Raw genomic sequence first — 27,995 nt, 5'->3', positions numbered from 1 at the left:
CTCAAAATGTCGGATATCATATTTGAGCGATATTGAAAAGCAACATTGGAAAATATTGGCAAGCTAGTTCACGCATGCAAAAAATCGGGATCATTCTTATTTTTCTTATTGCTTTCTTTTTCTGATGATGGTGATTTAGAAAGTGACTCCAGGAGTTTACTCTTTGTTTTTAAAACATATTTCCGATGAAGGTAGCAACATATGTTAAAAATCAATCATTTCGAAATGCGATTTGGAAACGCGTCGGAGCATCAGCTGTACATTTTGGAATGACGTCATGGGAGAACCGCGGTTGTGTGGGGGAGTAAATGGACGACTTCACATCTTGAAGTAGTGCAGTGGGTAGCGTCCGAGTTTCTTTGTGTGTAGTTAGTGATTTTTATTTTGATTTGTGCCGTGATGTGGATGTAGACATTCGCTTCCACCACTCATTTATTTCGATTTATTTATTTCCGTAGGAGATGAACGGTCTGTCGTTTAGTGAACTATGTTGTTTGTTTTGTTGTCCCCCATTCCCATCGAGGATAGCCGCAAAGCTTGCATTTCTGCCACCCGAGCCAACGTACTCTTTCATCGCGGACGAGACTGGAACCAAATTCACCCTAAATTTGACAGAACGTGCTGAATGGCAGTATTCGCAGCGGGAACTCGACGGAATCGAAGTATTCTTCACAAGAACTCCTCGGGGAAACAGAATTGCCTGCATGTTCGTCAGATGTTCCCCCAACGCCCGATTCACCATCCTCTTCAGCCACGGGAATGCCGTGGATTTGGGACCGATGAGCAGTTTTTACCTCGGACTCGGATCTAGAATTAATTGCAATATATTTAGCTACGATTATTCCGGGTACGGAATAAGTACGGGGAAGCCGTCTGAGAAAAATCTTTACGCGGATGTGGACGCGGCGTGGCATGCCCTACGAACTCGATACGGGATCAGTCCCGAAAATATTATCCTCTATGGACAGAGTATCGGTACCGTGCCTACAGTAGATTTGGCTTCTAGATATGAAGTTGGAGCCGTTATACTTCACTCGCCTCTCATGTCGGGGATGCGTGTGGCTTTTCCTAATACTAAAAGGACTTGGTTTTTTGATGCCTTTCCTAGGTATTTATGATTCATGCTGTGCTCATTTTATTTTGATCCCTCTTGATAATTTTGTGCTGGCCCTTCATTAGAACTTCTTTGGGGGGGGGGGAGAGCTTGGGTCAAAATGTACTCTGTATACAGCAGTGTGCACGGGAGAGGGGGGGGGGCAATATTTTAAAAACTAGGCATAAAATATAGGGGTAAACAATATGGAGGGGGGCCCAGGAAAGTCATTTGTGACGGGACCCAAAATTTCTGTGCACGCCTCTGTATATGATATCTGAAAACAACAAAAACCATGCCCACCGACATATCACCACCTCAAAGCAACAACACATTGGATCCCAGGAATGACAATCTTACTGTTGCTTTGAGGTGACATTATTCTAAAGAATGGAGTTTTCAAAGCGAGGAGAGGACAATTGCTCAGTCCTGAATCTCCCAAACAATGACTGATTTTGTGTGGTGTATTTTTTGAGGAGACATTTTTCGAGCCTCAGTTCAGGCTCTTCAATTATTTTGAAATGGGGGGGGGGGGCATCATGTAAAAAGAGTATAGTGGCAGCGGCTTATTAAAAAATCACTTTTTTCTAAACAGTTTTGATTTCATCAAGCGGTTGATTAAATAAAGCAACAAGTTCAATAAAGCTAGAATTTATGCTATTTCTGACGATTTGATTTATTAAAGCAGTTGATTCAATTATCGACAGATTCAACTAACCGGCATCCACTGTAGTGATAAACTCCAATTGATAGTTTGTTTAAAGTTTGACTCTCCCTTACTTTGGGTCATTCCAGTGCAGATCCAGAAAGAAGTCCCTTTAAGCATTCATATCCAGCCTAATCCTCTATTTCGAGGATTTATGCAGTGGGGTTGAGCAATGCATGCCAAAAAATGGTGTGCGTCTTACGTCATGAAACCAGTTTAGAATTTTTCTCTAAATCGATAAATTGGTACCACACCTACTACAAATCCAAGCACAGTTCTACAGACACCGGTCCATGATCACTGCCATTTTAATCTTTAGTTCGGGTAAACCTGACCTGGCACCAAGAGAAGAATTGCAGCATGGTGACGCTGCCAGTTTAGGTTTGTCCCAAGTATATATTTCTTTTATAAAATTATCCGAACAAATCTGGCTCAACAACAAAGGTGTGTAGAGTTAGTTATAGAAAACTTTAAGAACAATCACTGTTAGCGAACATTGACTTTCATTCTTCCGAAAGCATGCAAGAAATGCCATTTTTCGTAGCTCTTTACACAGAGTGAACAAAGTTTACCACAAAGCACTTGAAAAAAGAACCAAGTTTGAAGCACACGATAGAAGCAAAAATTGCAGACACAAATTTTTGTGTTATGAGCAGTAGCGTTCCTAGCACTAGTGCTCCCTCCCCCCCCCCAAAAAAAAACAAGCAATGATCTACGTCACTATGACAATTTAAAAAAAACCTCTTTATTTTGTGGTGTATTGAGTTTAAATTACGAACAAAAGTAAATTGTAAATCCATTTTATGCAAAATTTGCCCCAGATATACATACAACAGCCTCTTCCCCTTCAGAGGCTCCAATTGGGGCTTATAAGTAGGGGGAGGGGGGGACAAAAGAAAAAAAAAGAATTAAAAGCCATAGGTCTTTTAACAGCAGCAAAAAAAGAAAAAAAGTACGTAATTTTGTTAGGGCTGGTTTTGAGAGCAGATCGGAGGTAATTGATATAAATCTAACAACTTTTCTCATGTTTTTCCTAAAAGTTTGATGAATTACATGTACAGTAAGAAACATTTAGACATGAATATAGACTCACATCATTTACCCTAAACAAGGGCACCCTATGCAACATTTTAAGGGGCTGAGGATCTCAAAAATTTTCCCCATGGCTTACCAGAATATTTTTCCTATTGAAACTGATTTCAGTACAGATTAGAGATAATTTGACATTTTAAATAACTTATTCAGTAATAGCCGGAAAAGAAGTTTTTGTACATTTTTGCAAAGAAAAAAACACTAAAAGTAAGGAAGTTCTCATTTCTAAGGGGCTTGAGCCTTCACTTGCCCCCTATATGGGCGCCCTTGGCCCCTAAGTATTTTGAGGAGTCACACCTGGTAATAATTTCATTTCACAAGTATGCCTTGTTTAAAGATTAAAACAATGGGTTTACTATATCTAAACAATGAATTAATGCATAAACTAAAAGTTACTGCTGGTGCTCAATAATGTTTCGAAAACAGATATACAAAAGTAAAACAAATAATTATGTTGATTAAAGTGAAAAAACAACTTAAATAAATCACAAATTTTGGAGAAAATACAGCATATAGCGATTTCAAGGCTACAATGGAGCCTCTACATCAGGGTGCAAAAAGCTCACCAACACAACCGGAAATCGCGAGAGAACTCTCAACTCTCGAGTTCAGGTACCTATTCAGAAGGTTGACACTTTTTCAGAGAAGTTTACAACAACACCGCCACATAAAAAAACAAGCAAAATTATAAACCAAACTGACTTTCCACTGTTAATTTCTTTCAAAGGAACCAACAACAAGCATTATATTTATTTGGCCGTAGTAGTTATTTATGTTATTCCCTCACAAGAGTGCCGTTTTTTTTTTTTTGCAAAATTAGCCGATTTTGTTTAAGTTGATTCCTCTAATTTAACTTTAAAAAAGGTTCCAAATATTATCGTTTTTACATGGAAATATGCTGCACTATTTTGATTCGCTCATTATCAATAAACAATTTGTGAAAGATCCGTTTTTGTTTATCAGAATTTTGTGAAGGGTCCGTTTTGGTTGATCCAGATTGTGTGAAAGGTGCATATTGGTCAGATTTTTGTGAAGGGTCTGTTAACAGACCCGAATTTCTTCTGACCAGACCCCTGAAATGTGTATTTAAATCAAATGAGTGTTAATAAGTTATAATGCATGTAATAGCATTTATAGAAACAAACACATCAGCTGTGGATTTTAAGATGTTTAACTGTGATGTGGAGGTTTATTGCCCTGCATTATAAATGCATTTTTAAAGTTAAATAGAAATAAAAAGTTTTTAAAGGTTGGAATCTCAAAACATTAACATATCCATAAAAAAATGCAGAATACATAAATATTTTACTATGGGGCGACATCAATAAAAACTCGAAAAATATAACAGTAAAATGCTTTTAGTCTATAAATATTTGTATGTCTCCAAGCATTTCTTTCGACTTTTCTATTAAATTTAATTTCTACTGTTGTATATAATAGTGTAATAATGACTAATAACTTATTTACATTGTTAAATTTCATTACTTTTAAGTAATTTATGACCTAAAATTAGTTGCACCTATGTGTAATTATTATTTTTTTTTATTTATTAAATTCTAAAGTTAATAATCATTCTATTTTAATTAAACGATTAATTCATGATACATAATGTTTTTGAATTATATACTAGTTTTATTACACCATAACAATAAATTTATGTGTGGATAATCAGTTGATTTTTCATTTCGTCCATTTTCTTCCTGCGTCCCGGACTTTTAACAAAAAAGTGGACAAAATAGCAACCCTGGGTGGAGCAATGGGATGTTTTTTGAGTTATGCGTGCCTGCTATTGCAAGGGAAGTAACTGGCAGAATCAAACTAAATTTGGTCCATACATTACCCCTAACAGGTACAGGTGCTGATTCAATTTTGGTGTCAATACAGGGGTCTGGCCAGAGGATATTTGGGTCCGTTAACGGACCCTTCACAAAAATCCGATCAACCAAAACGGACCTTTCACAAAATCCCGATCAAACAAAACGGACCTTTCACAAAATCCCGATCAAACAAAACGGACCCTTCACAAAATTCTGATAAACAAGATCGGATCTTTCACAAATTGTTTATTGAAAGAACAAATCTAAAAGCAAAATAACGCATATTTCTGGATATAAACCGATAATTTTTGGATTTTTTTAAAAGTCAAATTAGAGGGATCAGCTTATACAAAATCGGCTAATTTTGAAAAAAAAAAAAAAAAATTGGCACTCTTGCGATGTTCCTGCAAGCGATGTTCCTGCAAGCCATAAAAAATTGCTACTGCCAAATAAATATAATGGTTGTTTGTTTTATCACACCTAACTAGCAGCGGTGTTGCTGTAAACTTTTCTGAAAAGGCATTGGTAAGCACTTTTCTCCACTCATGATTTAATAAACAATAATAATATATATTTTCGAAATGAACTTAGAACTACAAAGTGATAGTAAGGGTGGGGGAAAAATATGATCGCTTCAGATAGGGTTACCAACTTTAAAATTATCACCACTTAGCATCTGGCATTGAACCTTTATAATGACTTGATTAGAAAATATTCTCATTTTACCAGATGGTCATCGTTTTTACGGAGCGGTGTGGTGCGATGTTTAATTGTTATTTTGGGAGAAAATTATATGGGTTTTGATTTTTCGATACTAACAAGGATGATTACTTTAAATTAACTCTTTTAATTAGCGTTTTTTTTTTTCTTTAGATGTCTACATTTTGAAAAATGCAATCTTTTAACATCCGATATGAGAATCATATTTTGTTCTTTTTTCAAGCTAATTTCGCTTTATTAGGATTCAAATAAATGAAAAGTGTCTTTATTTCTGTTAGAACTATCATTTCAAGTTTTTAAAGCAAAATTCCATTTTCTGTTATGAGTCAAAAATTAAAATGCTACATAGATGGTTTATTTTATTTTATTTTTTGGGTCAACTGTGTCCACAGATATTAATGATATGTTTATCATAGGACTCTAAAATGCAATTTTAAAATAATTTTATCAAAACTATTTCTTTTACAAGCCGTTTTTATACTTTTGATGTTTTCACTTTGAGAATTGCGATCTCTTTGCATCCGCTATGGGAATATGATTTTTCGAATTTTTGATGATATTTACACTTTGTTAAGAGGTAAACAATTAAAACACCTTTTTATTTTTGTTAAAATCACGGAATTTATAAGTTTCAAACGAAATTCTGTGCTTTTTAAGAGTGTCTTGGGTCAAAAAGTTAAATGCTGAACCCCCTATTCTAAATTTTATTTTATTTATTTTTTTGTTACAATTATTTTAAATATTGTACAGAAATATTTCTAGTATAATATATTTCTGTACAGTATTTAAAGTAATTGTAACAAAAAAATGGTAGATAAATATTGATACTTGAGAGAGCAATGCCCCCCTCCACGCACACCAAATATCAGAAAAACACTCCAGAATGATTTTCTCGAAATAGAAGAGGAAAACACTCAACTTTAAGTTTAATTGATACAGTTTGTGCCATCTCTAAGTTCCAAAATTTTGTTTTAACAAAAAAAAAATTTTTTTGCGAAAATTTTTGATTTTTCACAAAATTAATTCATTTTTCACAAAATTATTTGATTTTTCACAAAAAACGGACCCTGTGAAAAATCCTGGACAGACCCCTGCAATAGCTCAAACAGGGGTTGAGCTATAGAACGTTTTTTTTGTCGTCAATTGTGATTGCTGTATCTCAAGAAATAATGAATGGAATCAAACAAAAATTTATTGACAAGTAGCCCTTAGAAGGTATAAGTGCTGATTCTATTTTGGTGTCGACAGCTAAAAAGGGGTGGCGCAATCGAACATTCTTTTTTTCCATTGTGAGTGCCATATCTTAAGAAGTAATGCTACGTTCTGGATGAAATTTGGAATAAATGTGAATCTATATGTAAACAAGCGTTGGTTTATTTTTGGCGCCAATCGCTCCAAAAGGTGCTGATATTCTTCTTTTTTTTGCGAATAAAAATAGCTTTATTAATGCAACAATAAGAAAGATAAATCGTAATAGACTGTCGTCTGCGTATTTCTCGTGATTTTAATTAAATGGAAATGATCAGGAATATTATCTCAATGATTTAAAATTTTTAGCTGTTGCCATCTTATGTTTGTTAACAAATAAAATATTTGTAATTATTTCATTCAAAGCTTTAAAAATAACTTTCAATTTCGCTCTTTGCTTTGATTTTGCGATAATTCAGACATTGGGATGGTCGTCAAGTTTTTGCATGTGTAATTTTGTTTTTGTTTTGAATATTGCTTCCTCATCAAGCATGGGGAGGGATCAGAATTATAAGAAAGATATATACATTACAACCTCAATACCTTGAATCTCTCCGAACAGGGAAAAATTTTGGGATATCAAGTTTTCGAGTTATCAAGGTTTTAAAAAAATTACACTAGTAACTCTCACAACTACACACATACGCTATATGCATTTATATATGTACTATAGGACCCCTTCGATTTACGATCAATAAAGTAGTCTTCAATATTTTACTAGATTTGAAATTTTAAAATTGTCGAAAGTGCACACAATGAGATTTTGAAATAAGCAATAATTTCAACTTTGTTTTTCACCTAAAAATTTTAAAATTCTAATTTTATCTTCAACCAGTAACCCCACATTTAAAAAGTTTTCAGCAGTCATTTTGTAGGAGTTAAAAAAGCAGAATGATGAAAATGAGGACTCATTTTCTGTTTTCGCTTGAAAACTGGCAGACGAAAAATCGACTTCCTTTCCTCAAAGTGGACAACATGTTCGAGAGAAATGCACAAACATTCTAAACTCTGGGGAAAACACAGCACCCACCCCTCGTACCAACACTCCCCTATTATCTTATCTTGCCTCAATCCCCTTTTACAAAATTTCCAAAAAAAGTGATGAGAAACGTTACGCAATTGTCCCTGGGGGACTGGTTTTACTACAAAAATTGCCAAAGAAAAACAACAATTGAAACCTGCTTCTGTGCAAAAATTTCAACATATCAAGGGTTTCGAAAAATAAATTTCAAAATAACTATGGAAAATACATAGGGGCTTTTATAGAAAATGCTGGGGATTTTTTTTTTTTGAGATATCAAGGGTTTCGAGATAAGGAGGTTCGAGATATCAAGGTTTGACTGTAAAAGAAAGTTTCGTGATGACCACAACATACTAGTTAGTTTTGTTTCCTAAATTGGATAATAAAATAAATTAACCATTAAAAGCACTCCCCCCCCCTCGAATCGCTGCCACTGCTTCCCGTCAGGGTGGGATCCAGCTTCTTGTTTTGGAGGGGATTTTTCCCGGAAGAGGTCGTGTAAGTGTCCTTTTTGGACATACATTTATATGGACCTTGAATTTATGCTGTTGTAAATGCAAGGAAAATGAAAAATTTCTACATGGGAAGGTTTTTGACGGGCCCCTTATATGGCCACTCGGGGGGGGGGGGGGGAGTCAAATGATCCCCTCTAGATTTTAAAAAATCATGTAATTATGTCTTTTTCTTGTATTTTGATGCTTTTTTCTTATTAAACGCATTGATTTCATACCCTGTGCTCTGTATAGAACTTTGAAATGATAGGCCAGGTTTTTGAGGTAGGTAGGTTCGTACCAATGTACAGACACCGGTCTATGATCGTTGCTATTTTAATAGGATAAATTGTTTCAAAATGTTGGTAGAAGCAGGTCACTGTGACCTACTGAAAATATTTATTTTTTCCTCGTTTGTAGCCTGTTGTTATGTCCGAAATGTGTGCAAGTGGCATCTTGATAGTTCAAATGTTTGCTGAAACTATTTTCTAATTGAAAATTGAGACAAAAAAAAAAATCGTCAATTTTGTCTTAATTTAAAAAAAGTCTCAAAAGTGTTCTCCTTATTTGGTTTTTCTTCCTATCATTAAAAAGACTGAACTTTTATTAACTAAAAAATATTTGTTTCATTTTTGAGGCATACCAAATAAAAACAAATTATGTAGTTGAAAAACAGGTGCGTCATTCCATGTAAAATCAACAAAGAAAAAGAACGATATATATCTGAAAGCGCGATATGACCCAGGGGTCTGGCCAGAGGATATTTGGGTCCGTTAACGGACCCTTCACAAAAATCCGATCAACCAAAACGGACCTTTCACAAAATCCCGATCAAACAAAACGGACCTTTCACAAAATCCCGGTCAAACAAAACGGACCCTTCACAAAATTCTGATAAACAAGATCGGATCTGTCACAAATTGTTTATTGAAAAAAAAATCTGGAAGCAAAATAACGCATATTTCTGTGTATAAACCGATAATTTTTGGAACCTTTTTTTAAGTCAAATTAGAGGAATCAGCTTATACAAAATCGGCTAATTTTGAAAAAAAAAAAAAAAAAAAATCGGCACTCTTGCGATGCTCCTGCAAGTGATAAATAATTGCTACAGCCAAATAAATATAATGGTTGTTTGTTTTATCACAGCTAATTAGCGGCGGTGTTGTAAACTTTTCTGAAAAGGCATTGGTAAGCACTTTTCTCTTCTCCGCTCATGATTTAATAAACAATAATAATATATATCTGCGAAATGAACTTAGAACTACAAAGAAATAGTAAGGATGAGGAAAAAATATGATTGCTTCAGATAGGGTTACCAACTTCAAAATTATCACCACTTAGCGGCTGGCGTTGAACCTTTATAATGACTTGTTTAGAAAATATTCTCATCATTTTGCCAGCTTGTCAATATTTGCGTTTTTAGGGTGCGGTGCGATGTTTAATTGTTATTTTGGGAGAAAATTATATGGGTTTTGATTTTTCGATGCTAACAAGGATGATTAACTTTAAATAAACTCTCTTAATTGCCGTTTTTTTTTTCTTTAGATGTCTACATTTTGAAAAATGCAATCTTTTAACATCCGATATGAGAATCATATTTTGTTCTTTTTTCAAGCTAACTTCGCTTCATTAGGATTCAAATAAATGAAAAGTCTCTTTATTTCTGTTAGAACTCTCATTTCAAGTTTTTAAAGCAAAATTCCATTTTCTGTTATGAGTCAAAAATTAAAATGCTGAATAGATAGTTTATTTTATTTTATTTTTTGGGTCAACTGTGCCCACAGATATTAATGATATGTTTATCATAGGACTCTAAAATGCAATTTTAAAATAATTTTATCAAAAACATTTCTTTTACAAGCCGTTTTTATACTTTTGATGCCTTCACTTTGAGAATTGCGATCTCTTTGCATCCGCTATGGGAATCCGATTTTACGAAATTTTGATGATTATTACGCTTTTTTAAGAGGTAAACAATTGAAATATCTTTTTATTTTTGTTAAAATCATGGAATTTATAAGTTTTAAACGAAATTCTGTGCTTTTTAAGAGTGTCTTGAGTCAAAAAGTTGAATGCTGAACCCTATTCTGAATTTTATTTTATTTATTCATGTTTTTGTTACAATTATTTTAAGTACTGTACAGAAATATATCTAGTATAATTTAACATAATGTAGAATGGTAGATAAATATTGATACTTGAAACAGCGATGCCCTCCCTCCAAATATCAGAAAAAAAATCCAGAATGATTTTCTCAACGTAGAAGAGGAAAACACTCAACTTTAAGTTTAATTGATGCCGTTTGTGCCATCTCTAAATTCTAAAATTTTGTTTTGACAATTTTTTTTTTTTTTTTTTTTTTTTTTGCGAAGTTTTTTGATTTTTCACAAAATTAATTCATTTTTCACAAAATTATTTGATTTTTCACAAAAAATGAACCTTGTGAAAAATCCTGGACAGACCCCTGTGACCAAATTCCTAAAAAATAGTTATTCGTTCAACGTACAAGCAAATTAGCATTCGCTCCTTTTGACATGTTTTTCATACAGTTTCAATGTAATTCAAGAATGTACTATCATACGAACTTAAATTTAAATAAGATTGGAATTTAAGTACATTTTTAACATCGGGAAGGTATACACATCAAATGGTGTAATGACGAGCAAAGATGATCTTTTTTAGCTACCGCAAGATAAGAGTGAGCATTTCAGTATCCTCTTATTCCCAAGACTTTTACTAATCCCTTCAATTTGCTGTAGAAAAGATGTGAAAATTAAAAGTAACCTCATTGTTTCCAGAAAACTCTTTCGCCCATCTGCCTCAGGTCATTCATCCTTTATTTGACACAAATCTCGATTTGTGCAATGAAGTAAACCAGGGGTCTGTCCAGGATTTTTCAAAGGGTCCGTTTTTTGTGAAAAATCAAATAATTTTGCAAAAAAAAAAAAAAAAAAGTATATATATATAGAAACTAAATTTTAGAATTTTGAGATGGCCCAAACTGCATTATTGACACTTAAAGTTGAGTGTTTTCCCTCTTTTCAGTTGGGAATATCATTCTTGAGTGTTTTTCGAGTATTCAAGGGGGGGGGGGGAGGCATCGCTCTCTGAGAGATGGACACCCTTCAAGTATCAATATTTATTTACCATTCTACATTATGTTAAATTATACTGGAAATGTTATATATGTATAGTATTTAAAATAATTGTAACCAAGAAATTCAGGCAGGGGTCCAGCATTTAACTTTTTGAACCAACATACTGTTAAAGAGCTCAGAATTTCGTTGGAAACTTATAAACTCTGATTTTACAAAAATATAAAAATACTAGAGGACCCGACAGACGTTGTTCTGTCAATTGTGATAAATCATAACATTGCAAGATAACATTCGCAATGTATCATGATGTAAAAATTCTTACATCTCCCTACCCTACTGTATAACAATCTGTAGATTCGGAAAAAATAGTATAATTGCTCATTCATGTCATGTAAAATTAGCCAAAAAACATTGTTTTACACCCAGGCTCTGTTTTTTAAAAAAGTTTGCGTGTTTGCTCTCTTGATGCATTTAAGATAGCATATTAAATATTTTTGGGGGGTCCCAAACATTTTAGGTTTTACAGCCTGTTCTAGTTTTTATGATCAACTAATTTTGCAACTTCAGTGGTCTTCAATTCATCTTTTGGTTAAAAGCTGCAATGTTTCCAGAAAGATCTAGTTTTCACAGAAAGGAGGAGCACTGTGCTTGACTATCAAGTTTTAAAAGTTGAAACCAGAAAAAGAGCCCAGAAAAGAAAATTTCAACTTTTTTTATAGTGATGAGTTTTGTTACAGGTTGAAGGTAAATTATTTTCTTAAACGTAGGCTAAAGTACTTGACTAATCCACCTGTCGAATCAGTCGATTTGTTCTTTGTGTGCAGGACTTTAAATCCTGATGTTTTTATAAGTGAAATTTGAAGAATTCTAGAACAGACACAATGCTTTGAAGACAAACAATATGTGCAAATCTTAAGTTATATAAAGTATACATAACTTAATATACACAGTCCAGTCACATTAATGTGACCATCTGTCAAAAGCCAGAATAACCACCTTTCACAGAGCGGACTGCTGCGAGACGTGCAGGAAGAGAGTCACTTAGGTCCCTGAAGGTGTTCTCTGGGATGTTGAGCCACACCGACTCTAATGCCGTGGCCAGCTGCGCTAGATTACGCGGTTGAGGATCCATGGCGCGAACAACTCGATCGAGATGGTCCCACAGATGCTCGATTGGGTTTAAGTCAGGTGAGTTTGCTGGCCAGGGGAGGACGGTAAACTCATCCTGGTGCTCTTCGAACCATGCACGTACACTGGCAGCTGTACTGCACCTTGCATTGTCCTGCTGGAAGATGCCATCATCCTGAGGAAAAACAATGCGCATGTAGGGGTAGACATGGTCCGCAAGGACAGATGCGTACTTGTATTGATCCATCGTGCCTTCCACAATGATCAGTGAACGCAGAGAATGCCAGGAAAACATTCCCCAGACCATAATGCTCCAGCTTGGACCGTTCCGGCAATGGTTGCAGGGTGGTTCCTTTCAGAGGTTTCACGCCTTATACACCAACGTCCATCTGTCCGATGGAGCAGAAAACGCGATTCATCTGAAAACGCTACCTGTCGCCACTCTGTGAACGTCCAGCTGCTGTACTGGCGTGCAAATTCTAGCCTTCGTCGTCGATGAACAGCAGTCAGCATAGGTGCACGAACCAGGCGTCTGCTTCGGAGGCCCAGATGCAGCAATGTTCGCTGAATAGTAGTTTGGGAGACACTTTTGGTAGCCCCTTGGTTCATTTTGGTGGTCAGTTGCCAGGGGTCTTGCCAGAGGATATTTGGGTCCCTTAATGGACCCTTCACAAAAATCCGATCGACCAAAACGGACCTTTCACAAAATCCCGGTCAAACAAAACGGACCTTTCACAAAATCCCGATCAAACAAAACGGACCCTTCACAAAATTCTGATAAACAAGATCAGATCTTTCACAAATTGTTTATTGAAAGAGCAAATCTGAAAGCAAAATAATGCATATTTCTGTGTATAAACCGATAATTTTTGGAATTTTTTTTAAAGTCAAATTAGAGGGATCAGCTTTTACATAATCGGCTAATTTTGGAAGAAAAAAAAGGCACTGTTACGATGCTCCTGCAAAGGATAAATAATTGCTACTGCCAAATAAATATAATGGTTACATAAAAAGTAGTCGAAAACTTTGTACTGCATAGTGAATAAAATATGACAACGTATATAAAGTACAAATTGAGAATGAAAAAAGGTTAAAAAACCAGCAAACAGCTGTTTCGGCACTCTAAAATACAAGTGCCATCATCAGTGCATTAAAAACGAAGACAGGTTCACCCGACTAAAACACAGTCGAGGCGAACAATGGAATGAGAGACGAGTTGTAAAAGATATGAGAGCAGTACCGGAAACAATGACGTCAAGGTTACGTCAGAACTCCAGAGGACAGTTGCACTCAGGAGAAAACAATAGGAAAACTTAGGACAAAAAATAAATCAAATAACAGACTTCCAAACATTAGGAAAAGAGGGAGTGCTAGACAAATCATTGACGATTAAATTAGCATTTTTCCATATGTAATATGACTCCCAAAAATCTAAATCATGAATGGACGAACACTCGTGAATAACTTTGGGGGAAGAAAAAATAAAATTATGACCGCAGGACCAACAATGTTGAGCAATAGAGGAGCGTTTGAGATCCTGTTTTTTGACGTAATTTTCGTGTTCTTTTATCCGGAATTTGAGGGATCGTCGAGTCTGCCCAATGTAGGCCAATTTGCACTGGCAGGAAACACTGTAAATGCCCCATCTGTCAAGGTTCTGAACAGGGTGTTTAAGCTTTGAAAATTTTAATTTATCAACAGGAGAAAAAGTGACGGAAAAATGAAGCTTTTTTAAGATTTTGGCAATTTGTAGACTGATTTTAGGAAAAAAGGGTAAGACAACGGAACTCAAATAGTTCACAGGAGCAAGTGATGACTGAAGGTCTTGCTATGGACAACCCTTTGAGTCCAATTCTAAGTGATTTGTACATGCACTATTTCGAACTTAAATTATTTAAAATTATACAATTTGATTTTTACGTCAGGTATGTTGACGACATTTTTGTGCTTTTGGACTCGTCTGTCAGTGACCTTGATTTTATCCATTCTAAATACTATTAACCCAGATATTCAATTTACGGTTGAATTGGAATCTGGTAATCATCTTTCGTTTCTTGGATGTGTCCATCACTCGTCATGACAATACATTTACAACTACTGTTTTCCATAAACCCTTTGCTGTTTCTCTTCCCCCCCACAAGTTATCCGTTCATCCTCCTAAACAAAAATTGGCTGCTTTTAGATCTTTTATTTACCGTGCTTTAGCCATTTGTTCAAATTCCAATTTACTTTCATCAGAACTGAATTACCTACGAAGTATTGCGGTGGATTGGGGATTCACATTAGATATTATTGATACCATTTATAAGAAGCTATGTAGCTCAACTAACAAAAATCAAACACTTGCTCCTGTGAACTATTCGAGTTCCGTTGTCTTACCCTTTTTTCCTAAAATCAGTCTACAAATTGCCAAAATCTTAAAGTTTCATTTTTCCGTCACTTTTTCTCCTGTTAATAAATTAAAATTTTCACAGCTTAAACACCCTGTTCAGAACCTTGACAGATGGGGCATTTACAGTGTTTCCTGCCAGTGCAAATTGGCCTACATTGGGCAGACTCGACGATCCCTCAAATTCCGGATAAAAGAACACGAAAATTACGTCAAAAAACAGGATCTCAAACGCTCCTCTATTGCTCAACATTGTTGGTCCTGCGGTCATAATTTTATTTTTTCTTCCCCCAAAGTTATTCACGAGTGTTCGTCCATTCATGATTTAGATTTTTGGGAGTCATATTACATATGGAAAAATGCTAATTTAATCGTCAATGATTTGTCTAACACTCCCCCTTTTCCTAATGTTTGGAAGTCTGTTATTTGACTTATTTTTTGTCCTAAGTTTTCCTATTGTTTTCTCCTGAGTGCAACTGTCCTCTGGAGTTCTGACGTAACCTTGACGTCATTGTTTCCGGTACTGCTCTCCTATCTTTTACAACTCGTCTCTCATTCCATTGTTCGCTTCGACTGTGTTTTAGTCGGGTGAACCTGTCTTCGTTTTTAATGCACTGATGATGGCACTTGTATTTTAGAGTGCCGAAACAGCTGTTTGCTGGTTTTTTAACCTTTTTTCATTCTCAATTTGTACTTTATATATGTTGTCATATTTTATTCAAATATAATGGTTGTTTGTTTTATCACAGCTAATTAGCAGCGGTGTTGTTGTAAACTTTTCTGAAAAGGCATTGGTAAGCACTTTTCTCCCCACTCATGATTTAATAAACAATAATAATATATATCTGCGAAATGAACTTAAAACTGCAAAGGGATAGTAAGAGTGGGGGGAAAATATGATCACTTCAGATAGGGTTACCAACTTCAAAATTATCACCACTTAGTGTCTGGCATTGAACCTTTATAATGACTTGACTCGAAAATATTCTCATCATTTTACCAGCTTGTCAATATTTGCGTTTTTATGGGTGTGGTGCGGTGCGATGTTTAATTGTTATTTTGGTAGAAAATTATATGGGTTTTGATTTTTCGATGCTAACAAGGATGATTAACTTAAAATAAACTCTTTTAATTACCGTTTTTTTTTCCTTTAGCTGTCTACATTTTGAAAAATGGAATCTTTTAACATCTGATATGAGAATCATATTTTGTTCTTTTTCAAGCTAACTTCGCTTTATTAGGATGCAAATAAATGAAAAGTCTCTTTATTTCTGTTAGAACTCTCATTTCAAGTTTTTAAAGCAAAATTCCATTTTCTGTTAATGAGTCAAAAATTAAAATGCTGAATAGATGGTTTATTTTATTTACTTATTTATTTATTATTATTTTTTGCGTCAACTGTGTCCACAGATATTAAGGAAATGTTTATCATAGGACTCTAAAATGCAATTTTAAAATAATTTTATCAAAAATATTTTTTTTCAAGCCGTTTTTATACTTTTGATGCCTTCACTTTGAGAATTGCGATCTCTTTGCATCCGCTATGGGAATCCGATTTTTCGAATTTTTGATGATTATTACGCTTTGCTAAGAGGTAAACAATTAAAATATCATTTTATTTATCTTAAAATCACGGAATTTATAAGTTTTAAACACAATTCTGTGCTTTTTAAGAGTGTCTTGGGTCAAAAAGTTAAATGCTGAACCCCCCTGTTCTGAATTTTATGTTATTTATTTTTTTGTTACAATTATTTTAAATGCTGTACAGAAATATTTCTAGTATAATTTAACACAATGTAGAAGGGTAGATAAATATTGATACTTGAGAGGGCGATACCCCCCCCCCCCGGGCCAAATATCGGAAAAACACTCCAGAATGATTTTCTCGACATAGAAGAGGAAAACACTCAACTTTAAGTTTAATTGATGCAGTTCGTGCCATCTCTAAATTCTAAAATTTCGTTTTAACAAATTTTTTTTTTGCGAAGTTATTTGATTTTTCACAAAATTAATTCATTTTTCACAAAATTAATTCATTTTTCACAAAAAACGGACCCTGTGAAAAATCCTGGACAGACCCTGGGTTGCTCAACGGTAGCCCGTCTATCTGCCCGAACCCATCTCCGCAACCGTCGTTCGCCTCTCTTCTATGGCCCGTGGTGCACCATATTTGCCGCGTCGCTGATTTTGGACAGTCCCATTTTGCCATGAATGGTACACTTTTACCACGGCGGCACGCGAACAGTTCACAAAGTCAGCCGTTTCGGAAATGCTTCCACCCTTGGCCCGAAAGCCAATGATCATGCCCTTTTGGACGTCGGATAAATCGCTTAGTTTCTGCATTACGCCAACGATTGAAATGTTTTCTGAAGCCCTCACACACCCTTTATATACGCTCAACTGCACTGTGCTGCCACCTGCCTTCTGTGATTGGTTATTTAACTCTGACGTGGAAAGTACGTGGTGGTCACATTAATGTGACTGGACTGTGTATAATTTGAAGTGAATAAGCATTGGTAGGTATCTACTTTTAAGTTCTTTCAGTTAAAACAGAAAACGAGTAAAAATAACGATTGTTTCTCATAATTATAACTGACCCAGGCAATGCCAGGTATTTTTGCTAGTGTAGAATATGCAGCTAAGAAAAAAAAAAGGGAAAACATTTGGAAATCAAATTTTGCAGTCCTTGAGTTTCTTAAGTGTTACTCCATGTGAAGTATTAAATATTGTTTGAAAACAACCTAATTACAATTATTCATTGTATTCAAAGTCCAACCCTTTTCAAGTTGCTTCCAGGGGCGTAGCTAAGGGGGGGGGGGTTTGGGGACAACCCCCCCCCCCCCCCCCGAAATGTTTGTCCCAAAAAAAAGGAGAGAGAGAGAGAAAGAAAGAAAAGAGAAGAGAAAGAAAAGAGAAGAGAAAAAAAAGAGAAGAGAAAAGAAAAAGAAAAGAAAAAAAAATCAAAATTTTTTTTTCTGAATAACAGTGGTCAAAAATTTACTTCGCTCCCCCCCCCCCTCCAGTGCCATTGAAAATCAGCTCAATGAGTGACCCTCAAGCGCAAAGACGCCTCACTCCTCACTGTGCTGCAACATTTTTATTGATAATTGAGTGAAATTTCACACTTCTCTTTAGAAATGAGATTGATTTGTTAAATCTACGAATATGTAGCCTTTTTTTGTCATAGATTCTGAAAATTGTTAAGTATGTTTAATTTTATGAGCGGCGCAGTGGGAATATTACATACAGTTGAATCTGTATGTTTCGAATTTCACAGGAAGGAAAAAAATCGAGATAAAGAGGTTTTAAGATACGGGGGCTTTAAGAAACTTTATAGAAATTTGGAATATGATGGTGAAAATTTGAAATCGATACTATAGAGAACATGGACTCTTGATCAAAATTCCTCTGTATTAGTTTTGTTAGGTCTTTGTTCTATTATTACATTATTATGTGCTTTATTGCCAGTTTAAAGAAACTTTGAGCATATCTTTTTGAAGAAAACGTCTTTTATTGCTTTTTGGTGCCTGATTTTTTCTTTTTCTTGTTTTTTGATTAATTATTTATCCTCTTGAGGTTAGCAATTGCTGCAAATCTAACCTGGCCAATATTCTAGGATTTTCCTTTTTTCTTTACTTGAAAAAATCTTAAACTTCCCTCCTATCATCTTGGTTTTCTTTAAGGAATCATAATTTTAAGAAAGAGAGCGATCACAGAACAGTACTAAACCAGATAACAGAGCAAAATGGCTTTTAACTTGAATGACCTTTAACCATGAACTTGAAATACTCATCCATAATGCAACTAATACTCAACCTGTGAATTTCACCCCTTTACTCTTCTTCCAAGAAAGTGCTCGAAACGACTGTCCTTTCGTTAATTTTCCTAAAAAACCTATTCGTGGAACGCATTTCTCCTTTTTTTCCCCCTCAGCCCTTTCTGTTTCGAGTTGAAGAAAATGCTTTTGCTTGCTGCTTTGAAGATCATTGGGCTTCGAATCCGAAAATGATAGCATAGCCGGAATTCGAGACATAAGGTTTTGTTGGCGTTGTGCTGTGATAGTCAAAACGGCCTTTGCTAACCAGAAAATCCACCGCAATCACATCGATTTGTCGAAAATGTCAGCCAGTAATTACTGCGTATTCTTTTAAAAACGTTTAGTCTGAACTATTTAGAATAGTATATTCTAAGTGAACGTTGTTGTATAATGAAGAGAGCAAAACCGATAACAAGCTTTTAACCCCCCCCCCCCCCCCAAAAAAATGTAAATGACGAAAATGGTTGCTCTAAAAAGAGAAAGTTAACGTCCTCTGAAGAAAACGAAGTACAGTCTGCTGAAGCAGCATTAATTCTATCGAACCCTTCTGAAGGAAATTTTATTTTAATTTAAAAGAAAAACTGCATAGCATTACAGAAATAAAATGTTTGAAAACCAAATTAATCTAGACTGTTCTGTACTATTTCTGTTAGCTTGGTTCGCATTAAAAAGTAGAAAATAAACAAGACTTCTGTTTATAACACTCGAAAATTGCTGTTGCTCTCTCAAATAGATATTTATATAAATTCTAAAGCAGGTAATAAAATTAAAAATAAAAACTTGAAAGGAGAACAGATAGTATGCTGCTTTGTGCAAATAACTTTCTACCGCCTATATTTCTTCCCTCTTTTTTAATTCAAATTTTATTAACTGCTTTAGAACTAGCATAAATGTAAATACATATAAAAAGCAACATATAAATATAACAATATGAAAAGTCATTTCATTTCTTGCAGGTTATAATCAAGAAGTCTTTTTTTATTTTATTTCATGCTTTTAGTGCGAACCAAGTTAGTAAAAATAGTCTGACCACCGATGAGATTGAAAGTCAAACATCCAGTTCACAGGCGGAAATGGATCCATCTATTAGCTTTCAGGGATGCCAGCTTTTGTAGATGTGTGTTAGCCTCTAAATTAAGCAGTCACACTGAAATGAACAGAACACGCTCATCAAATATTTGATTTTCCCCCTGATTTGGATAGACTGGTTTTGACTAGACCTGTTGCTAGAAAATTTCACTTTAAATTAAATGGAGAAAAAGGAAAAAAAAAGTTAAATTTTCCAAAACATTACAAAAAATAAATTAAAAAAAAATTCTTTGATTTTGTTTTGTTTGACACAAGTATCGAACTTGGGGCACCCCATTCCAAAGTATGTAAAAGTTCACACACACACACATATTATATATATATATATATACATATAAAAAATAAAAGAAGTAACCCCCCCCCCCGAAAGTCGGGTCTAGCTACGCCTCTGGTTTCTTCAAAGTGTTTAAATTATCAAATTAAAATTATTAAAAAAACCTAATTAATTCTCAATTGTCTGTTTTGATTTAAGTCTCAATTGGATTTGTACAAAATTATATTGAGCTTCTATATACTTTTAAAATCCAGCTAATTTATTAGTTTTTGCTGACCTGGCAAAATACCATACATTTGTTTGCAAAATACTAATGCAATTGTGAGGACCAGCAACGGGCTCTTGGCCCAGCTAGGCTGATTCTAGTCAATTTATTAGTCCCCAATGAAGATCAATCTCCCTCTTAAAGCTATCCACCCCCTTGCTCATTACCACCTCTTCCAGTAAACTGTTCCAAGTGCCCACAACCCTACTAAGTTAGTAGTTTTTCCTAATTTCCAGGTTAGCCTTCGATTTGAATAGCTTAAAAAAAAAAAACCCCTCGTCTTGCTTTCCGTGCAGAAATTTAATCCATTAACATGAACAACCATAACTTGTATAGTGTATATGATGTGTATATATTTACATAGCTCATTGATTTCCTTTTTTATAGCATTGATAAAGTACCTAAAGTAACTTCTCCTGTTCTTGTCATCCATGGTACTGACGACGAAGTGATTGATTTTTCACATGGTTTGGCCATTTTCGAAAGCTGTCCAAGAGCGGTCGAACCACTGTGGGTTGAAGGTGCTGGCCATAACGATGTGGAATTGTATGGGCAATATCTGGAGCGGCTGAAACATTTCGTATCTATGGAACTAGTAAATTAACTTCCAAAAGAGTGGACTGTACTGAAAGGTGAAAAGTTTGCATTTGCAGTATGATATTGCCAAGTGCTAAAAATGGATTTTATATTAAAATTTGTTCTAGATAATTTATATATAAATAAATATGCACCATGAGTCATTAATAGTAAATTATTTTTAAGATGCTCTTTTTCTGAGAGTTGAAATTAAGATTATTAACTTTAAAGTAGGCAGATTTTTGATTGATGGTGGCAGTAAGTTCTGCATTAGTTGAGATATTAACGTTTGAAACTCCAGTTCCGACTTCCTTTAAGTGTGTGTTCCATTAAAAAAAATCTGAAATGGACTGTGATTTTTTGTATTCCACTTTTATAGTGCATTTCATCACAAGCACATGTAATACTATTTTATAGTATTTGCATAAATCTTTCATATATTGATAGAAATAAAGGGGATTTGAACTGAAAAGTTACTAGCTGAGAACTTACTTTATAATATATTGAGTTTTTTTTTTGTTTTTGTAATTTAGCTTCTGAGAAGTAAACATTAATCTTAGTCTGGAAAAAAGTTGAGAGAACTGCAGTGACACAAATTGCAAAATGCACTGCATACATGTTTCAAGGGTTAAAATGAAGTTTTGTGTAAAGTAAAATTTTAGTCTTACTTTTCATCCTATCTATTGCTGCCATGTTTTATCAAAGTTAGGTTAAAAATTATTTGTTTGACAAAACGGTACATATATTTGTCTTTTTAATGCATTTTTAAACAAAACAAATGATTAAAAATGGCTGAAAGTTTTATTAAAATATTCCAAAAACTAAATTAAACATTAAAATCTGGATTAAAATACAAAACAATCTACCAAATAAATTTCATCAAGACTTTAAAAAACAATAAAAGTTTCCCGAAAACGTAAAATCAAAGCATAAAGAGGTAACATGGCGGCATAAAATAGATTTTTCTTTTCCTGTTTTTGCCAGGTTTGAAAGTAAAAGTTGCCGAAAGTTCCCCTAAACACATGTGTGTGAGACATTTTGCAATTTTCCTTTGTAATGGTTATCTTCCATAATTGATTGAATATTGAACTTTAGATTTCCATGGTGAGGGAGAGAGAGAGAGAAATTAAAATAAAAAAAATATATTAGGTTGAAGGTATTCGTTTGAATAATATATTCTTAAAAATGCAAGTTGAATTCAGATTTAATTTTTTTCCCCCATGATGACTGCAATTTTATTTTTATCTCTTTAACCTATATTTTTCTTTTCAATAATTTGGTTTAAATGATTTGCTAATTCATTAATGTTTTTTTTTAAATATAAACTAGGCTTGAATTACCAATTCAATACTTGTAACTACTATCTTTAACTATGAATTTATTAAAATTGGTGCTGCTTGATTTTCACGGCCCCACAATAAACTGCTTAATTATGTAGAAAAATAGTTGAAAGTAGCAAAACAAAGAACAACCATAAAAACAAATTTGACAGTCCACTAGTTCTGACATAGCGATAATGTTGGTGTTTTGATACCAGGGGCTATGTAAAGCAAGTAGTACCTAACAATCTCTTTAGAACAAGTTTTCAGATTCCTAAATTTGCTTGAAAATCTAAGGAGGGGGGGGGGGGGGGCTTTAGATTTCTTATAAACCAAATTTAAGACAGTGGTCTCAAGCCATGCAGACCAATCCTTACAGAGATTGTTATTGATCAATCTCCAAGCATTAAAATAAATAATGAAATAAGTGAAAAATCTGGTTATGCATGAAGAAGTAGTCCATCAATGATAGTTTCTTTTTGAAACAAGTGTTTGTTTTTTCTTTAGATTTATTTCCACTTTTAAACACAACTTTGTTCATGACAGTATTCATAAAATTAGTCTATGTATTTCATTAATTGGAAGTTGTTACATTATTCATATATTCAAAGTCTTTTCCGGTGTCTTTTATGAAATCAGAACTTTATTTAAATTCGAATTATGTCGGATCAGTTGTTAGGTAAATTATTTGTTTAAGAATTGGTAGATTTATATAATTTTACTTCTAAATGTTATTTTTATATTGTTAACAAAATAAACATGTAAAAGCTTCCAAAATTACGAAAGCAGTTACGTCCTCATTTTTTAAGTAAGAATTTTTGTTATGGACGACATTTCAGATTACAGTTATTAAATATGCTTTTACTTTCTTTATATTCTCCTTGTGTAATGTATTTTATGTTTCTGTAATTATATTTATTACTATTCAGAATACTATGTTGAATTTTTTTTTACGAATGACTTTGACTTGGTCTAAATATTTTGATGTTATACAGTGAATGTTGAGTTCATTTGCATTTGTTACATGTATGAAGCATTAGTTCTGTTAGTTACCATTGTATTGTATTAATATTTGTGCATAATCAAAAATTTTGAAAATCATTTTTAATTTCTTCTAATCAAGCATTAGAAGAAATAACTTTCTCTTGTATATTTTTCTTTTTTGCATGGAACATATCAAAAATGATTTTTTTTTGTTAAGTTGTTTTGTTGAGTCTTATCTGAAATTGACATTTTCATCAAACTCTTTTTTTTTTTTCAATTGTTATTTGTTCTTTCCAGAGTTCTTTTTATGCTTTCTTACTTGTAGTTTATGTAGATATTTAAACTTTTGTCGCACAAAATTAAAAACAAAGTTTGATATATTTACAAATGTCCAAAAAAGATCCAAGAACATTTCATTGGTATATTTGTGGGGAAAATAAAAACAACTATTTGTATCTTAGCTTCTTAATTTATCAAAAAACAATATTTTTATCAGTTTGCTTATTTATAATTGGAAATCAAAAAGTTATTTCTTATAGGGTAGAAAATGAAAATTTGAGAAAAGAAATACTTAAAAACGTAACTACTTTTTGCCAACTTACTGAAAAATATCTAGAAAGCATATGTCGAAGATTTTATCTTTAATAATTTTGTAATCAATAAAATTCCATCAGCAGGATTATTTATGCTGCATAAGTTAAAAGCTTTGTCTTATATTATCACCCCCCCCCCATCTTTTGTAATTTAAAGAATAGAATGGTTGTATAATGTTTCCTTTTTTAGAATTCCAATTCATTGTTTCAAAAATCAATAGTCCATGAGAAGAATTAAAATTTTTATTTAAAAACGTAACACATTGTTGGTTTTTATGAAATATTTTAGGACACATATTATCAAAAATATTTCCTTTTTTCTTCTGTCTATTAAAAGTGTACTTAAGTAGCTAATTGATTTGATTGGCCACTTATACTTAGAAATTCATCATGTGCAGTATACACCTTTGCTGCATCAATAAAAAAAAAAAAACTTTGGTTTTAGATTTCAATGTTCTATTTTTATTGTGAACCTAAAAACAAAAAATAGAAAAATCTTTCATAAAAATATTAAGCTTTGTGCTGCTGGCTACAAGCTGATGACAGCCATAAGGTAATGGCATCAATTTCAATGAAAGTTGTAAACACATGTTTGTCAGTTTTGTGGAATATCTTCTTTAGTGTGGTTGCAGGAAGTCTTTTGACGAATTTCAGTCTTTTTTCAAAAAATCAAAACAAATGAAGACGGAACAAGATAAAAAGTAATGAATAATAATTAATAAATGAGTTAAATTTAAAATGTTGAGATAATTTTGCTTTGTTTAATTTGTATTTCATGATCATAATTAAAAGAAAACTGCAACTTATTATTAATGATGAAAACAAAATTCTTAAAATTAGAACAAATTATCTTACTCTCTTTCTTAAAATATTGTCATAATAATACAGTGTTTGTAATTAAAAAAATTTCTTCTTCTCTACAAAAAATATTCCAAATATGAAAATATTATTAAAGTATTCAATTCTTTTATACCAATTATTTTCACAAGCTTGTCATGATTGCAAAAATTTAAGCTTCCAAAATAGTTTTTTTTTTTTTTTGAAAGGGGGGGGGGGGGTGGCTTGTAAATTTTCATTTTTTGCTAAAAGTATTTTTACAGTTCTTGGAAAATAAATTTAGGACAAACAGTCTTTCTATTCGAAAAACTTGTCTTGATAATTTTTATAACTTTCACTCCTATGTGTTATGTAGTTTGATAAAAATAGCCAGATAGCTCTATTTCCAAAAAAATAAATAAATAAAAAGAAAGAAAAATTTTGTAATCCAAAAACGTGTGATGTGCAATTTTTACTACTTATTTAAGTTTTGATACATTGGGTTTGATTAGCAAAACTCTTCTTTTATCAAAGAGTTAAAAAAAAAGTAAAATAAGTACAATGTATCAAACAGGCTGAAATGTTATTAAACCCTATTTATTAGGGGGGAAATGTAGTAAAAGTTTTGTGGGAAACTTTCGTTGATGAAGGTTTTTGCCTAAGTTGCCGAATTCGGATGGCAATATTTCAATACATGGCAACATGAAATGAGGTTAAAGGTAGGTTTATTTAGAAGGACAATGTTAACAGACGAATCACAAAATTTCAAACTCTAAATATTTCTTCACAAGCTGACACAAAATTTTTATATTTAAAAACAGAATAAAGTGACATAAGTAAAATAATTCTATTTTATTAATGCATTTTGATTAAATACATTTATGACATTTAAAAAAAAATGTAATCTTAGTACATTTTTTTCTTAAAACTAAATTTCACAAAATTCAATGTCCAATTAGTTTTCCATGAAATTCACAAAAAGAGACTCTTGCAAAAGTATCTGAGTTATTGCCTGTATGGTAATCATAGTACTTAGCTTCATTATTGTTCAGCAATTCTGTTTATGCTAAGGTCATTTTTACTAATATTGAAGTTGAATACTTTGTCTTTTGCAGTATTTGATTTTTTTTTCAATAATTTATGATTTAAACTCCTGATTGCCCTGAAAAAATAACCTAAAATGGTATCACACTTTACTTTCCCTTCATCACCAACCACTTTGTTTGCTGGAAGATTTTCCCGTTTGTCACCAAGATAAAAGCCAACTAGTCACCAATCTACAAAATCTTTCATAACTGGAAGTTTCTTGACTTTTGCTTTATCTCCCCCCCCCCCCCCCCATAATTGAAGAGCATAGGGGATGAAGATGTTAAACAAGTTAAGTGAGGTATCTAAACTTAAATGTTTTAACTTTCTCTTTTCTCAATTTCGCTAGGTGTTTTTTCTTTTCTATATTTTGTGGTGGTGTGATGTAAGGCTTCCCTATTCTTCTTTCCCAGCTTACCTTCTGCATAGACTTATATTGTCCTACCAATGAAATTGGTTTTAGATATAAGTGCAATTGTTCTGTATTCAACCCCTTGCCACGTATTTTAAACTTGATTGGAATTCAGCTGTACTGGCAAGGAGTTAAGAGACAACATGTTCATCCAGTAAAAGGTCTTCAACTGTGTAACGTATGAATTGTTTTTAATTTTGTATTTATTAAAGTTATTTATAGCATAAACTTTGCTTTAACGTGTTTCATTCAAATTTACGGAAATGTTTCAAATCATTTAAATATTTTTTTTTCTTTTAGAGCTTAAAGTAAAACAAACATCATTTATGTTAAGATATTTATTTTTAATTTATTTTTTAGATAGCTAAAAAATAAATAAAATCTGTATGTTTAAGCTGAAACACAGCATCTATGCAAGTTTGACGACCTATGTACAATTTTGGAATAAATTTTTTTTTTATGACATGAATTAAAAATTTCTATGAAATCCTTTTAGTTTGTTTCTACTTTATAACTTTAAACAAATATAATTCTTTATCCACTGCATCACTTTAAAGTAGTATTATCTGCATAATTGAAGGATTTCTCACTTGTATGGGAGAAATGATTTGTAAAGTAATTATGATGGGTAACAGTGTCACTTTGCAATAATGGAGGTTTTAATGTTTAATTTAGTTGAAAAATTGCCTTGCATTTAAATAGAAGTTTTAACGTTATTTTTAATGAAGTTATCATGGTTTTTTAATGGTTTTGACATGTTCTGCGGAAGTTTTCTATTTTAATATAATTTTTGGAATGGTATGGTCAGCAAGAATTTTTTAAACTCACCAGGATTGCATTAACGTAACTTTGCTATAAATTTTGACAATATAATAAGATGTTCTGAATTAACCCCAAACTCCTGCAGATTCGTAAATTGTTGACCACCTTTTCTATTTCTTTATTCCCCTAAAATGACACAACCTTGCCAATCAAACAGTTAGGTTACTGAATCCACTTCTGTCTTGTTAAAACAAAGCATTTCTCTGTTTTTCAAACAGGGCCAAAAAATAAACCGTTGAATTTTAGGAGCTTCAACAATGAAATTATCCTGTCACCCATGCTATGGCGCGAGTTTCATTGTTGGCGACTTCAGAGCTTTACTCGATCAAATTTTGACATTTATTATGTATGATACAAAATGGTTCCTTATATTGAAATGTACAAAAATTAAAACCCAAAATTCAAAATTCCTTGAATAGAGTACAAAAATGTTACATCACACCTGTACAAATGGATTGAGCATATGACATGACAAACCACATGACAATTTACGGTTAATAAATGAAATCAATGTATTTTTGTAAGCACATCATTAGTTACATCTCATTCAGATTTTTAGAGATAAATTGACTTTTAAATAATTTATTGGTAATTTGTTTTTTGTATTGAATATGGTTATGAGTGTGTACTTAAAAAAAATATATCAACACACTTGTTTAAATACATTTTATTAAAATTTATTTTAAATCTTCTCTTCAAAAGTTTTCATAATGATGTACAAAAATGGCTCCTTCATGCTTGTTAAGTTCATCACAAGAAAGTTGTACACTTCTAGTCATCAGAGGAGGTCCACAACTGAACACAGCTATTTTACTCACCTGTAATATTATAAGCTTCATTTTTATTCTCACCTTTGTAAGTAGTTGTAATTTTCATTTAAACACTACTAAGATTTAAGTTTTAATAGCATATAATGTGAGGTTTTTCATGACTAGAGATAGGAATTGTTCGAAAACATGTAAAATAGCAATTAACTTTATTCCTTGTATTTGTACTGAGCATTTATCTCTTTTTTGTCAGCAGCTCGGAGTTTTTGGGTTGCCAACTCCTTTTAAAGGTAAAAAAGAAGATAAAAAACAAAATAGAAAAAGCAAAAAATTAATTAAGGATCAATTGTTAGAAATTCAGAACTTACAAAT

At 33.0% G+C, this 27,995-nt stretch overlaps 2 protein-coding genes across 2 annotated transcripts in view; one reads left to right on the top strand and one right to left on the bottom strand.

The window, feature by feature from the left end:
• The first annotated feature begins 302 nt into the window (after positions 1-302).
• On the top strand, positions 303-26,262 carry LOC129216235 (alpha/beta hydrolase domain-containing protein 17B-like). Its single transcript, XM_054850434.1, has 2 exons — positions 303-1,108; positions 20,636-26,262. Exons 1-2 carry the CDS (start codon positions 462-464, stop codon positions 20,850-20,852), a joined length of 864 nt encoding a protein of 287 aa, XP_054706409.1. The 5' UTR covers positions 303-461; the 3' UTR covers positions 20,853-26,262.
• Positions 26,263-27,518: 1,256 nt separating this feature from the next.
• The window catches only part of LOC129216752 (dual oxidase 2-like), a 76,639-nt gene continuing 76,162 nt past the window's right edge, over positions 27,519-27,995 (bottom strand). Inside the window, exon 30 of the mRNA XM_054850969.1 lies at positions 27,519-27,674. Within this exon, the coding sequence (XP_054706944.1) occupies positions 27,552-27,674 (123 nt within the window). The 3' untranslated portion in view covers positions 27,519-27,551. The remainder of the gene's footprint in view (positions 27,675-27,995) is intronic.

Source organism: Uloborus diversus, chromosome 2 (assembly GCF_026930045.1).
Source record: "Uloborus diversus isolate 005 chromosome 2, Udiv.v.3.1, whole genome shotgun sequence".
NCBI lineage: Eukaryota > Metazoa > Arthropoda > Arachnida > Araneae > Uloboridae > Uloborus > Uloborus diversus.
The sequence above is the reverse complement of the archived record's forward strand: the minus strand, read 5'-3'. Positions and strand labels throughout refer to the sequence as shown.